Here is a 14,254-nt window from a genome sequence, read left to right as displayed (position 1 = left end):
CTGCTTGAGAGTGAAGTGGTGACGGGTTTCTAAGGAATCCTAAGAGCTTTAAAGTTATATATGTAATATCTGGCCTGGTGAATGTTGCTGCGTAGTTGATTGATCTAACCTTCTATTGATATGTATAAATTTCCTGGGTAGACGCTTGCTCTATTGATGGAATAAGCTCCTCTATTTGAATTGGAGTTAGTAGTGGCTTGTGATTATCTAGTATATTGAATTTTGTGGTAATCTTGCTGATATAGGAATCTTAATAGAGTTAGAGTTTCCTTTCTTCTCTGTTGCGAATAATTCTGATTGTAAGAAACTATTCTATTTCTTCTATATATCTGAGTTTAAATGTTTGTATAAGTTTCTGCTGAAGTTCTTCTATTTTGCTAGATGATTCTTTGTAAAAAATGACTGTAATGTTATCTATAAAGAAGAAGAGAATTAAGTATTAGTTAGTAAAGAGGTAGTTAACTCCTAGAGTCTGTAGAAGACCGAGTTTTTTAAGTATACTGGCTAGGTAGTTATGCTAAAGTGTAGGTGATTGCTTTAGTCTATAAAGCGCTTTTAGTAGTTGAAGAACCTGAGATTGATCTTGTCTCTAGAATTCTAGAAGGAGGTTTATTCCTTCTAGAAGTTTATAGAATGTTTCTTTATTAATAGGGCTGTTGATAAATGTATTGACTGTATTAAATTGTCTAGATTCTAGGTTAAATGTAGCTATAATAGCTATGATTACTCTAAATGTTTTAGTAGCTAATGTTGTAGTATACGTATCTTGTTCTGTGGACTGAAGATCTCCTCTGATATAAAGGCGAGCCTTGTACTTAATAAGGTATCCTTCTGTGCTGAACTTGTACTTGAAGATCTATGTAAGAGGGATGACCTTCTTTTGCTAGTTCGCTGTATGCTCTCTTGGAACTAGTTTGAAAGTTTATTTCTTGAGAAGAGTCTAGAGTTCGAGTTTAACTGCTGCTTCGAATCCTTCTACCTCTAGGTGCTTAAGTATCTGCTGAAAGTTTAATAGTTTAGGTGGAAGATTATCTCTGTGATTCTTATTTAACTTGTTTAGTATAGATGTGGTACGTGCTGTAGTAAATGCTGTATGAAATGCGAGATGTTTTTCTTCTGGATCTTAAACGCTTTCTTGAAGTGCTGCTGTGTATGTATCTTTTCTTAGTTGTCTTCTGGTTCTTACTCCCTTAGGGAGTATATTCTCTTGAGAAATGCTGCCTGAAATCTGTGTTGCTCTTGGTACTCTATTTCCTGATGTAGCTCCTAGCTGAGCTAGAGTATTATATTAGACTGGTAGAAGTTTTCTAAGTCTTAATGGCTCTGTAGTAGTTTCCGATACGGTTTCTGTTTGTAGATCTGTGACTAACGGATCTAGGGTTAGGAGATGTATATACTATTCTTAATCCTTATCTATTGCTAAATTTTCCGCTCGAACCTGCGTGATTTGTGTATCTAGGATTTCCTGTTGCTCTAAGCGAGCTTCTTCTATTTCTGATTAGTCTAGCTAAGTGATCTGTTGTAGAATGTCTGGGGCTTCTTTTATTAAGATGCGTATGAGATCTAAGTCCTCTAGATAATAGAATTTATCTTTATTGAAAGTAATATCTCTAGTTCTAATAACTTTCTTTTAAGAGGGGATCTAGATGCGGAAAATATTGCTTAAGTTATAGCTAACTAAGTGTCTAATATAGGCGCGTTCTGTAAGCTTCTGTAACCTAGGAATATATTTAATAAGAGTAAATGCTTTATAGCTATATGTTCTTGTATATAATAGGTCTGGTTTTTCTCCCGTGATAAATTTAAAGGGAGTTTTCTAGTTGAGTTTCCTTTAAGGAGTTCTGTTATAGAGGTATCTAGCTGCCTTGATTGTTTCTAGCTATAGGTTGTGAGGTAGATTTATACTAATTCTTATATAGCGAGCTTTAGTAGTAAGGATGCCTCCTGATCTTTCTAAATATCCGTTCTGTTTAGGTATATCTAGAGCTAATGTTTCTAGGGTAATTCCTTAGTCTGCGAGCTACTGAGTAATTGCTATACTAATAGTTCTTTCTCTGTCTATTCTGAGGATTATAACTTCTTTATTAAAGCGTTTCTTGATTATAAGAATAGTGAATTTGATAAGGTTAGGTAATTAAAATTTCTATAGATATGTAAAGGTAAAGGTGAATCCGCTCTTTATATAAGCGAAATAGGAGATCTATTTATCGTGATTATATACTGTTCTAAGATTTATTAAATCGAGAGTAATTTTAAAGAATAGCTGGGATAAATTAAGTTCTTTTGCTAAGGATCTAGAAATTATTCGGTGTGCTTTTAAGATAGCGTAGGTTTTATATTCTGTAGTCGTTCCTGCTGCCTATTCTTATGTAACTTCTATACCTTTTATATTCTGAGTAAGGTGGTTAATTACTTCTAGACTAGTATAGCTAAGAGTCTAGTGCTATTTCTAAGCTGTATTCTTGCGAATGAAGAAGGCTGAATGCGTTTCTTATACTTAAGTTCCTTTAAGAAGAAAGTATCCTAAAGTAGGAATGACTTTGTAAAGGTGTTTGCCTTGTATCTAAAGCTCTATATGTTTAGTATTCTAGTAAACCCCTTTATTAAGAGCTGCTTGTAAAGAGATAAGATTGGTAAGATAGGATGGAATAAAGGCGACGTTTGTAAGAGTAATAATCCCTGTTCCTATATTGGTTTAAACCTTGATTTTAATAGTTCTCTATGCTTTAATAGGTGTTAGTTTATTTCCTGTATTAAGATTTTCTCCTGCTTTAGCTTTTCTTTATTCCTGGAAGCGTGTTGCTATAGTCTGGTTATAGATATGGATATTAGATCTAGAGTTAAGGATCTATAATTTACTAAGAGAATATTAGATTGAGAAAGAAGAATATTTGGTAATAAATATAGTAAGTTCCTTGTCTTTCTCTTCTATATCTCTTTCTTTGTTTACTTCTTAGATTTTTCTATTTTTCTCGAGAGACTTGTTGACTTACTCCTTGAAGCTTAGATTCTTAAGTTTCTTATTAACTTGCTGTTATTTATTGCGGTCTAGTTTGAATCCTAATTTTCGTGCTTCTTAGTTAAGATAGGGGTATTCTATAAACTAGTGTTTATCTCTATAGGTATATATAGGAGGAGAGGTAAGTACTTTCCTGCCTCGGAAGTTAGCTGAGAAGGCTAAATAAGATTTATAAGTTTTACCTTAGTTTAGTAGATCGCGCCTGATCTAGTTGCGGAAAAGTTCTATAATATCTAGAAGTATTAATAATCCTAGTTCCTTAAGGTCCTGTATAAGGGGGAATCCTAAGAAGTTAGAATTAATAGGTTCTGTAGTTTTGAGGAAGTTATAGATATAGTTACTATCTTATGCTTCTAGAATATTAAGAGCTCTACCTTCCTAATAGAAGGAGTTCTAATCCTTTAGCTATTATTTAATATCTTGGTTTCTAGGAGTTTTGTAAAGCTTTAAGTATGTTACTCTGAGTATAATTTTCCTATATTGATTAGTTAGTGTAAGATGCTTCTTAAGTATTATAAGAGTTTCTTTAGCCGTGCTGCTAATTCCTTTAAGATAAATATAGTTGCTACTAGAAACTATCTTTATTATAAGGAGGTAGATAGATTCTAAGGCCCTCTATTGTTTCTAGTAGTCTGTAAGTTCCTTAGAGTAGATGACTCTCTATATATTGAAGAGAGAGATATTGATTTGTATTAGATTTTCTGGAAGGTCTAGGCTGTTTGGTTTAGTAAGAAGTTCTGGTCTATCTTCTTCCTTTACGTCTAGATTAATAAATTCCTAGATTTGTTTAGACTAAGTAATTCCTAAGGTTATAATAATCTAAGTATCCTAGTCTAATAGCTTAGCGAGCCGTATAGGTAGCTCTTTAAAGAGCTCTTGATTACCTAATATAATTATAGGTGGGTTAGTAGATAGACTGTATAAATGCGATAATAAGGGATGTAAATAATAAGGTACTAAGACTATTATATAAGGGTAAACTAATTAAATAATGATATAATACTTCTTTAAAAGATATTAGAAGGTGTGTATTAACTACGGGACTATATAGCGCGTTGCCGGGCTTATAACTGTTAAATAGTGCGAGAAAGCTAGATACTGCTGTCGCATTAAATTGAGTGAAACTGTCTACTTAAATATACGACTTCCCTAGGTAGAAAGGTGACTATCGTTCCACTAATAGGAGAGAATGGCATGATGTTGAAAAAGTAAAGTGATGACAGGGTTCGTGCTAAGCGAGATAATATAGTTATAGTGGTGATGGTTGACAGAAACCTTTATTTGTTTGTCTGAAGTGCCAGAATGTGGTGCGAAAATTTTCTCTGCGGGGCCATTGGAACGTGCTAGTATAATAGCAGTAGAAGCAATAGACCCAGGATCTTGCTCCAGTAACGTTCTTGGCCTTAGCAAAGCTGACTAGAAGATGGCAAGAGCACCAAGGGTGAAAAGGATTCCTTAGAGAAGGCGGAGTGTAAATTGCCGTATGAAAATTCTTGGCTGAATAGTAGTTAATAGCCCTCTTGTTTCTGTGGAGTCCTCAACTCGCGCGAAAGAACTGACGACCTGTACCATGATTTGGCTAGCAAAAGTTTCAACCTCGCTTTTAAAAACTTCCGGGTTTTCCATGTACGTTTCACTTAGATTACCAAGCCGTCTTCCGGTCATGGATGCGAAGAAAGGATCGATACCGGTGAGATAGATAAAAGAGTGCGCTGCAGCACGAACTACGGTCTGATTGAGCTCTAACTGCTCCAGCGGGCCTGTCGTAGACGTTTGGAAACGAGAATCATTGGGATTGGTGAGATATGCGTAAGTGGCTTCCATAGATGTTTGGATGTTGACATCAACAAAAGATTCGTAGTTTATAGTGTAACTGGTGATCATCCCGGACGAGGCGTTGAGTTTGACAGACGCATCCCCAATACTGTATCGAGGATTGCAAAAGAACCCAAGAGATTTTCCAGCCTTGGGTAGATCCCAAATATCTTTTCTTGTAGGCACCCAAAGCGTCGCAAGAAGCCCGACTTCATCATCTTTACAACGTGTAACATTAATCCACGCACGCGCGTCTGTGTCCGTGCCGGCAAGACGAATCTCTTGACTGATATTCTTGGAGCATGCCGTGCCAGGATTGTTGGTAGTTGATGCATTTATTTGCCATTCCTCTGAAAACTGAACAGGGGGTGTTGTAGATAAATTGAGTTGATGACAATTCCAGTCCACTGTAAAGGTAGAGACGTTTGCCTCTAGTGATACATTCTTTGGTAGCGGCTTAGAGAGATTGAATTTGTCGAAAGCAAACTTCTCGCTTGTAAATGCTGCTGGTTGTCCACCTGATTGTCGCTCAGCAGCCACTGCTGCATATGGACGAGAGCCAGTAGGGCCTTTAGGCATCGCCAGTGTTTTGTTGTTAGAGTTGAAGAGTGTGTTATTGAAATTGAAGCTGGAGAGTACTGTCATAGTGGTACTTTCTTGCTTAATTGCCGAAAGATCCGTGTATGTTAAGCCGTTGTCAGTTGTAACCGCAGCTCCGGTGAGGAGTCAAGCAATGATAACCAAAACTAATGCCCAGTGTTTCCGTTTAACAGCGGAAAAAATGGCGAAAATCTCCAGATGGTTAATATAGTTGACCAAAACTGAATCTTGCGCGGTTATCCAATTGCCGCTGCTCAAAGCTGCCCACGGCGTGATCTTCTTAACCTCGATAGTTAAAGATTTCTAGATGAATCCGAGGGAAACGATACAGAAAGTAAGTAGGTATCTAACCATGAACACTAGGCCCTTCATTTCGATAGGTATGCCTTGGTTTCTCGTGACGAGGACGTCGAGAACTTCCAGTACTGCAACGAGCGAGAAGCAAGTGATGGCCAAAGGTAAAGTCCTCGAGAGCTTGAGAATTGAGGGAATCCATTCATCCTGCTGAGTGACTTTCGGTTGGGTTGAGCTGTACGCTGACATTGCATTTTCGCTATGCATGGAGTCCCTTTCATCTCCTAATCCTATTAGCGTAGAACATGTATATGAATCTTAAATACATACCGGGTAGTACCATCACGGCGGGATTTGACTGTGATGAATATTCGCAGTGTAACGGGAAATCGGCCTTGCCTTAGTTTCGAAATCTGTCATTAGATCATGACCAGGAAGAAATATCCGGCTACTTATAGCAGCACCAGAGAATATCCGGACTTGTAATACCGTGAATGAGCCTCCTTGGCTGTTACCTAACAGAGTACAATCTTTTTGGCATAAGGCTTTCAGCCGGCGCTAATTCATACGCCAACTACTGAAATTAGACAAGGCAGTAGGCAACAACATCAAAGTCTTATATATAGTAACACAACCCCCTCATTCCGTACGACCAACACCAACGCCCCTTGGAAGCTGAAGTGAAACCAACAAGCCGAAGTAACATCGAGTTTGTCAAAAGGTACTATTCTTACATCCCCTTTAATTATTTTAGCCTAACCTTGCTCAGACATTCCCCGTATTGGTTAGCGCTCTACGTCTTATCATTACTCCCCCTCTTTTCCCTTCCTAAAATAGCAAGCATGCGTTATCAGTACGCCCCTCAGCCTTGCCATCTGCGCCTGGCATCTCACTCGCGAGCACTGGCGTAGGCGTACAATGCACTTTGCAATTCTTTCTCCGCATCGGGGCTTGGTTCTGTGTCATCAATGTCAGCAGCTCCCCCTGTCAACAGCGCCAGTTTCGCATGCACAGTCTGCCCCTGCTGCTGGCTCAGTTGCACTCTTCGTCAGCGGTGACGGCGGTGGCTACGTCCCAGTTGCGGATGAGAAGGAACAAGGAAGAGTAGATGCGCATCATATGTTTGAATGTCTTCGGCTTCGTATATTAATCACTACATTTCACATTACTTATACCTCCTTACTTTTTCCATGCTCTGCCCTGTCGCAAGCATTTAAAACCAATAAACCCCATGACCTTTTTTATTACCCATCCCCTTTCCTCAAAACCCATCCATCGGAAACCACACCAAGTAACCCAGCCAATCACGCATCAAGCTCCGCCAGAATCACATCTGCCGCCTTCTCCGCAACCATGTAGGTCGACACGGCAGTGAAGGTGCCAGGCACACGCGGGTACACGGAAGCGTCAACAACGCGGAGACCCTTGACGCCACGGACGCGGAAGCTCGAGTCCAGCACAGCCATCTTGTCGTCATCAGCGCCGATGGGGCAAGTCGAAGACGCGTGGTGGCCCCAAGCCGTGTTCTTCACGAACTCCTCGACCTCCTCCTGGCTCTTCACATCCGGGCCGGGCAGCACCTCGGTGATGTTGACGCGGGAGAAAGCGTCGCGGGCAAGGCTGATCGCCTCGTACATGGCCTGCAGATCCTTGTCGTAGCCGGCGCTGCCGGTGTCGAAGTAGTTGTAGACAATCTCAGGGACGTCAAGCGGGTCCGACGAAGCCAGAGTAACAGTACCAGCAGTGTTCCTGGGGTGCGACTTGAGAATCGCCCACGAGAAGAAGTTGTGCAGCACCGTCGTGTTGTAGCTGTAGTTGGGGAAGTAGCCGCGGAAGTTGATGGGACCGCCGAACATGAAGGTGTCGAAGTCGCCCTCAGAGGCGGAGGTCTTGTAGTACAGCGCTGCGGCGAGGCCGCTAGAGGAGTAGATTCCGCGGCTCGAGTTCGCCTCGTGCTCCCAGCGCGTGATGCAGGGGTCGTCCTGGCCGCCAAAGCTGAATGTGCAACCGTCAAGGGCGGAGAAATCTTCAGCCACCTGGCCTTGCACAGAGACCTCGTAGTGATCTTGGAGGTTCGTTCCAACACCGGGAAGGTCCTTGACGACAGAGATATTGAAGCGCTTGAGTTCATCGGCAGGGCCAACACCGCTCAGCTTGAGGATCTGGGGCGAGTTGTACGCGCCGCCAGCGACAATGACTTCACGAGAGGCGGACGCGCTACCGGCAACACCAGCAGCACCCTTCGAGAGAGGGCTGGCGCGATAAAGGTGGGCACCGTCGAGGAACTCAACGCCGTTGGCAACAGGAGTCTCCGAATCGTCAAAGGTAACTTTCGTAACATGGCAGTTCATGCGGACATCCAGGGGGTACTTCTGCGAACCGTCCGCGTTGGTGGCGTCTCTAACAGCAACGACGAATTCGCGGGCACCAGTACGCTTGTGGTCGTTGGTGGATAGAGGGATTTGATAGAAGCCATTGCCGGTATCGCGCTCCTTGGTATTCGCATTGGCGTCGGCGGCGATAAGGGTTCCGGCATTGAAAGTAGAGTCGGTCTTATTGGCAAGAGCGTAGGCGCCAGCAACGAGAAGGTCGTACAGCTGAGTGTCTTCCGTGACGATGCTCAACGGAGCGACTTCGGTCTCAAGCCAGCCGTCGAAGCCATGGCCGTCTTTGCTTTGGGTATCGGTGAGGTACTGGTTCTTCTCCATCTTGACGTAGTATTTCCGCATGTTCTCGGCGGACCAAGACTTGTCGCCAGTCAAGGTCGCGATGTTCTCAAAGTCCGACTGGTCAGGATAAACCGCAATCAAGGCGTTGTGAGCAGTGCAACCGCCCAGGGTTCCGGTACGGGGATAGAGAACGCCTTTGATGCTCGCGTCCGCAGGAGGGTCCTGTCCGACATACTGCTCAAGGGCGCCGCTAGAGGTCTCGTACGTGGTCTTGAAATCTTTCTTCTGGCGGTCGTCATCGGCATAGTGCCTGACGAAGAAGTTCCAGGCCATGTGTTCGTCCTCGGAGGACCTCAGGGAGTAGGCGGGAATCGTGTAGTTGTCATTGGCGCCTTGGTCATCGCCGGCTTCGATGAGGAGAGTCTTGTGGCCGGCGAGGGCAAGCCTTGCGGCGAGAGGCCCTCCGCCTGCACCAGATCCGACAACGACGTATTCATAGCCAGTAAGATGAACTGCCTTGGCGAGCAAAGCTGAAGAAGCGGCAAGGCCGAAGAATCTGGGGATGAGCATCTTGAAAGAGTGCTGGGAGTTGAAAGAGTGAAGACTTGAGAATGGCTCTGGCCCTGGGTATTCCAAGCAGGACTCCGGCGGCGTTTAAATGGTTTCCAGATTGATCTTACAGCCTCACACTTTGCTGGATTTGGCCCGAGCAATGTTCTCTAGCTCAGCTTCGGCCTTCCCGTAGAAGACTAAGCGGTGTAGTTCAGTGCTGGCTGCCTTTTTTCATCAATTCTTATGGGGCGATTCTGGTCATTCTGGTTAGTGCTATCTTTGGCGTGGAGCGGTAAAGTGCGGATGTGGAGCTAACATGGCCGCCGCTGGTGGGTGGAAGCGGGAAACATGAACGTGGACGAAATCCAGCCGCGTACAGCCAATCGTGTCACCCACAAATCCGTTGCATAAGGTTTGTCGGTCCAATTGAGGCGGGTTGTTTCGTGAGCCGAGCTCCCCAGAGCGGGGCCATACCGTTAACACGCGAGGTTAAGGTTCAACCCGTCCCCCGTGCCCCTAAGCGCGGATCAACGTCCCGCCTAAAGCCTTCCCAAAAGGGTCTCTGGTCCGTCAAGCTTAACGCTACGTCGAGGTCGGTTGGGGACGTGTGTGCTGAATTTTGCTTCCAAGTTTTGCCGGACCGAGTTTCGGCGAAGCGGTTTGCTATCGCTTGACGGTTTCACCTCTCATTGTCCTTGCTCTTGAATTTTCGTTGGTCTTCTAGACTGTCAATGTGAACGTTGAAATAGCCTTCATGATAGTCGTACATAGTGTGCAAGAGAGGAAGGGATTCCCATGCACGACACTGGATGTCACCTATACGCGAGGCATTAAACTCGATACGACCATACGTAGCCGAAGGCCCACTGGGGCGAAGCTTTTCGAAGATTCTTCGGCTTCTTCTTTCGGCTCGGCGTTTCCTTTTGGGGACTTTTGCGCCGCAGTGGTTCGACGAAATTTCGAAAGGCGGTAAGGCCGACAAGATGTCCTGGCACGCCTGACTTCCATACACGTGTATTACGTGCTTTTGATTGCGCGATGATAGACAGAAAATCCAGTGAGATCGATCAGTTGGATGCACGCAAGTTGCAAGGGTCGAAGTGATCCTGTCGCAAGGTGTTTCCGTGTTTCCTAAGGTTACGTCCATCAGGTCACTGTCGCACGTCGCTTTCTGCGATGAATGTTGCGTATCCAAGGACAAGGCCTCGGACTTCACGTTGATGAGGTCTTCGTATCGTTCCCGGCCTGTGATGCGAGAGTGCGACATAGGGCCTTCAGCCGACGGAGCTTCGGATCCAGCTACCCGCAGAAAACGGACGCGCTTCAAGAGTATCAAGCATAGCCCAAATATGCGCGAAGCTGCGGGCGATGGAGGCTGGATATGGTGTCGCGGGTTTGTGTTGAGTTGAGAAACAAACGTGCGTGCGTGCCTGGTGGATGCCAGGATGCCTGGGGGTCCGGGCAAACGCCGGGTGGGAAGGAGCGTTTTCCATCCATCATCGCATCATCACTGCCATCAACATCACGGTAGGCAAGCAAGCAGCAGAGGAAGCCACCGGGCTTGTGACGCGAATCGCCTCTTCAATTGCACGTCGCCCGCAACACCACACACCCTGTGGAACGACCAGCTCATACCCACGAGCTCCACCGTTCCCTCCTGTTGCTCCGTCGCTCGCCCCGTCCCGCTGACGGCTTCTCCTCCCTGCTACACCGCCTCAACCATTACTTCAACCACTACCGCCGGCCTTTCGCGATGAGAGCAAGTGGCCGTGCAAAGGAATATGTACGCCGGCTTATACACAGGGGAGGGTTGGAGGGGACGACAATTGGAACGCGAAATTCAAGGCTGTCTTTCGTCGCACCTCCGGCGGCCTAGGCTGCCTTCGGAGAGCCTGTCCCGTGCTTTAAATAAAGTGTAGGCATTGCCGCGGGAGGAACTGCTGGTCATACACGATGTAAGCGCTAATGGTGCCGAGCGAGGGTTTACGGAGCGGACCACCGCACCACCACTCGCCAACCTGAGCTGCAGCGCCAAGGACATAAGCGGCAAAACTTCTTAGCTGACTCGGCTGAAATTTGGACCGCGATGGTCATCGTTATCTGCTGGTACGAGGAATTTTTGGTGCCTGTCCTTCTGCTTACGCTGTGTAGTTGCTTATGGGGTGACGGTGCTCTGCCGTGTCTGCCTTGGTGCCTGCCCTGGTGCCTGGAAGTACATCCTTGTTCGCATCACTTTACCCATGTTCAAATGCATGGGTCAACCGCTCCTGCTCGTTCTGACCTGACTACTGAGAACCTTTCTTTCCTGCACTACAGTCTAGAAACCTCACTTACTATTTTATTAACTAGCAATTCCGACTTCGAAACCTCACACATCTAATTTAGGCGTCGCCTGAGCCCCTTGAGTCGACAAAGAGCTTCGGCGGTGTGATCTCCTGTGGCTATGTCTGTAGATCTATTTTAAGATATCGCATCTGTGGACAAATTAAAAAGGCCTTCTGCTTACACCTGTATGCATGTATCATCCCTGCCACCCTCCCTGTATCGCGAATAAACTTAGCGTATCGTGTTTGGCCCCCACCCTACAATAAAATAATTAAAAAAAGGTCTACAGACATGTGCAAGCGGAAGCCGCAGCGCGTCACGATAGCAAAAAGCAGTACTTAAACAGCAATGTCTGATCACAGTCGAAACTCAGCATCCCATTGACAAAATGAGTTCCATTGCATCCGGCAACTTTCCCGTCTACCTTGGAGTCTGGATCAATTGGTCCAAAGGCCCTGTTTTCGGCTCGACTCTCACATTGACACGAGCGAAAGGCGACTTGCTTATTGCCTTCATCGCATTTTTTGTAACGTTTATTGGCACACGCCTGTGGCGCATATTGTGTTTGATTTTTCATACCACTGGATCGAAGCCATCGGCACAAGAGGGTTTCTACCACCAGCGCCAGGCTATTCTGCGCAACACCGCAAACGCCGACTCAGGACTTTACCGCCTGATTCAAATTCTTTACGCGTGGCGTAACACATCCAAAGCTGTTTGGCCTAGCCTCCTGCCTTCGACGATCACGGCTGCACTCGTCACTGCGGGCTTCATCGTCGCCAGCGGCTTCTCTTCGCAAATCAGCAGCGCGACCGGCGATGAGGTGCTGCTGACCGGCTCCGGCTGCGGGATTATGGAAAATGCAGACAACGACTTAAGTTCCGCTGCCTCTCTTTGGACACCTTACGAGTCGCGACAATGGACCAATGCGGCCAACTACGCCAATGAATGCTACGAAGAGAATAGCGCCACGGGTTTTGTGGACTGCAGCACATTCATCTCAGCTAAGTTGCCATTTAGCATGCAGACCAATGCGTCCTGTCCTTTCGACGAAGAACTCTGTGTGACATCATACGGCAATGTACTCCTCGATACGGGGCTATTAGATTCGCACGACCACTTTGGGATAAATGCACCAAAGAGCCAGAGAATCAAGTGGCGCAAAACGATGCATTGTGCACCACTGGTCACCGAGGGCTACAAGGAGACTAGTAATTCCTCTATGTCGCTACAATCACCCAAGCCAGTCTCGAAGTACTACTACGGCAGACGGCTAGATCTCGACAGGAACTTCACCTATAGGTACGGAAGCAACCCGCAAGATCATCCATACGACTTCAACATGGCACCGCCATCGTACACTATTGCTAAGGCTTTTGTTTCCCCGAGAAACGGCTCTCTTAGCGGCTGGGACAGCACACTTGAACCTATTCCTGGACTCTGGCGTGCAGACGGGGACCTATCCGTTAATTTCCTGTCAGCCAACGGTATAATAAACCTCTACAAGATCGATGATCCGTGGTTCAAAGCAACGACTCCCGGTATTCATGTTAACATACTAGGATCCCACCGCAACGACAACGGTTCCTCCTTGACCACCTATGTCCAAGACGAAGCCGCCTCGCCCATGGCCTGTCTCGAAAGGCAGCAACTCTGCTTCACTCCACCGGGACAAAGCACGCAGATATGCACCGACCTCGGGCCTACCAATGACTTGGTGCTCGGCATCTTGGCTAAGCTGTCTCGCGGATCATTCCAGGAGCGGGTCGGATGGTTCTACGCTGTATTAACGACACCATGGAACATAATAGCCACAATGAGGAGTGAACTTCAAGGCAGCCAGCTGCTGGCGCGATACCATCGGGCCTTGAACGGACAGGGCGCTTTGCCGAGTAACCAGTGGCAGCTGGAGATGCAGTATTGGTTCGCATCAATTTTAGCATCCGTACAGCAGGCGTTTGTCCGTGCCGCTACCGGTTCGCCTAGCCGTGACTTGGACCAGTATTTGCACCCACCGAAAAGCCCGGAGGGTAGAGAGATGTGCAAAAACCAGGTGAGTCTGAGTAGTGCTGCGTATGCGTTGCCGTTGTAGGCTGACTTCCTTGTGGTAGAAAATCAGAAGCAAAGCGTACGCTTCATTCAACATGTTCGGACTAATCTTCGTTGTCACTTTCGGCGCCGTCATCACGCTCATCTCGTACAGTATAGAGCCCATCATGGAGTGTCTGTATCGCCGCTCAAAACACCGAGACGGCTATGCATATCTAGGTGAGTACTGTTACTAAACAACACTTCGCGTATCTGCTAACAACAGCTCTAGAATGGGTCAGCAACTCGACACTTCAGACGCAGAGAATGGCGCACCAGAGCGTCGGAGCAGGAACTTGGTCGAAAGCCACCGACATGGTGCCTCTTACTGAGGCTGGAAATAAGCTCGCGACTCTGGATTTGCAGGATCCAGAGCAGCCGGTTCTGCGACGATCAAACGGGACTTTCGCGTCGGCTTTGGAGATGGAGGAAGGCAGTTCCATCTGCAGCGAGCAGTCGTCTACAGCGGCGGCCTCGGAGCAGCAGTCGGTAAAGAGTAGTGTGGATGCTGCGACGCAGGTTGCCATTGAAGAAGTACAACCGGCCACTAAGGAAGAGCCGCAAATTTCCGAAGAAGTATCCCCAGTCGCGGAAGAAGTACCGATAAGAACACACTCTCCTACGGTTGGATAACCGGGACGAACGGAAAAGTAGATGGATTTGTTCTAGTGATATGAAAATAGCACCAAGTACTAAAATATTATCAATATGCTATTTGATTCCTACGAGTAAATATAATAATCGGACTTACTTAAAGAGTAATTAAATAATAGGACGCTTATCAAGTTTCAAGATTTCTATTAAAGAAAAAAAGTAAGGTTGTAAAATTAATTAGAGTTTTTTTTTTAATAGTGAGTTGAGTTGAGTTGAGTTGTATTCATTTACCCTGACC

The 14,254-nt window shown here is 45.9% G+C and overlaps 6 protein-coding genes across 6 annotated transcripts; 2 read left to right on the top strand and 4 right to left on the bottom strand.

Moving 5' to 3' along the window:
• Positions 1-1,528: 1,528 nt before the first annotated feature.
• On the bottom strand, positions 1,529-1,816 carry K452DRAFT_346841 (uncharacterized protein; the record flags this gene model as incomplete). The annotated part of the gene is made up of 1 exon (XM_033545482.1): positions 1,529-1,816. A coding segment is annotated over one exon (174 nt), but the record flags the coding sequence as incomplete, so codon positions are not given.
• A 2,658-nt stretch (positions 1,817-4,474) lies between these two features.
• K452DRAFT_307300 (uncharacterized protein) lies at positions 4,475-5,479 on the bottom strand (the record flags this gene model as incomplete). Its single annotated transcript, XM_033543055.1, has 1 exon — positions 4,475-5,479. One exon carries the CDS (start codon positions 5,477-5,479, stop codon positions 4,475-4,477), a length of 1,005 nt encoding a protein of 334 aa, XP_033398832.1.
• A 1,553-nt stretch (positions 5,480-7,032) lies between these two features.
• On the bottom strand, positions 7,033-8,967 carry K452DRAFT_225131 (GMC oxidoreductase; the record flags this gene model as incomplete). The annotated part of the gene is made up of 1 exon (XM_033536727.1): positions 7,033-8,967. One exon carries the CDS (start codon positions 8,965-8,967, stop codon positions 7,033-7,035), a length of 1,935 nt encoding a protein of 644 aa, XP_033398831.1.
• Positions 8,968-9,297: 330 nt separating this feature from the next.
• Positions 9,298-10,339, bottom strand: K452DRAFT_166893 (uncharacterized protein). The gene has a single exon (XM_033535735.1). It carries the CDS (start codon positions 10,214-10,216, stop codon positions 9,629-9,631), a length of 588 nt encoding a protein of 195 aa, XP_033398830.1. The 5' UTR covers positions 10,217-10,339; the 3' UTR covers positions 9,298-9,628.
• A 96-nt stretch (positions 10,340-10,435) lies between these two features.
• K452DRAFT_166887 (uncharacterized protein) lies at positions 10,436-11,457 on the top strand. The gene is made up of 3 exons (XM_033535734.1): positions 10,436-10,864; positions 10,930-11,055; positions 11,101-11,457. Exons 1-3 carry the CDS (start codon positions 10,731-10,733, stop codon positions 11,327-11,329), a joined length of 489 nt encoding a protein of 162 aa, XP_033398829.1. The 5' UTR covers positions 10,436-10,730; the 3' UTR covers positions 11,330-11,457.
• A 205-nt stretch (positions 11,458-11,662) lies between these two features.
• On the top strand, positions 11,663-14,136 carry K452DRAFT_317357 (uncharacterized protein; the record flags this gene model as incomplete). The annotated part of the gene is made up of 3 exons (XM_033544052.1): positions 11,663-13,327; positions 13,386-13,542; positions 13,595-14,136. 3 exons carry the CDS (start codon positions 11,663-11,665, stop codon positions 13,993-13,995), a joined length of 2,223 nt encoding a protein of 740 aa, XP_033398828.1. The 3' UTR covers positions 13,996-14,136.
• Positions 14,137-14,254: the final 118 nt, after the last annotated feature.

Source organism: Aplosporella prunicola, assembly GCF_010093885.1.
Source record: "Aplosporella prunicola CBS 121167 unplaced genomic scaffold K452scaffold_9, whole genome shotgun sequence".
Classification (NCBI taxonomy): Eukaryota; Fungi; Ascomycota; class Dothideomycetes; order Botryosphaeriales; family Aplosporellaceae; genus Aplosporella; species Aplosporella prunicola.
The sequence above is the reverse complement of the archived record's forward strand: the minus strand, read 5'-3'. Positions and strand labels throughout refer to the sequence as shown.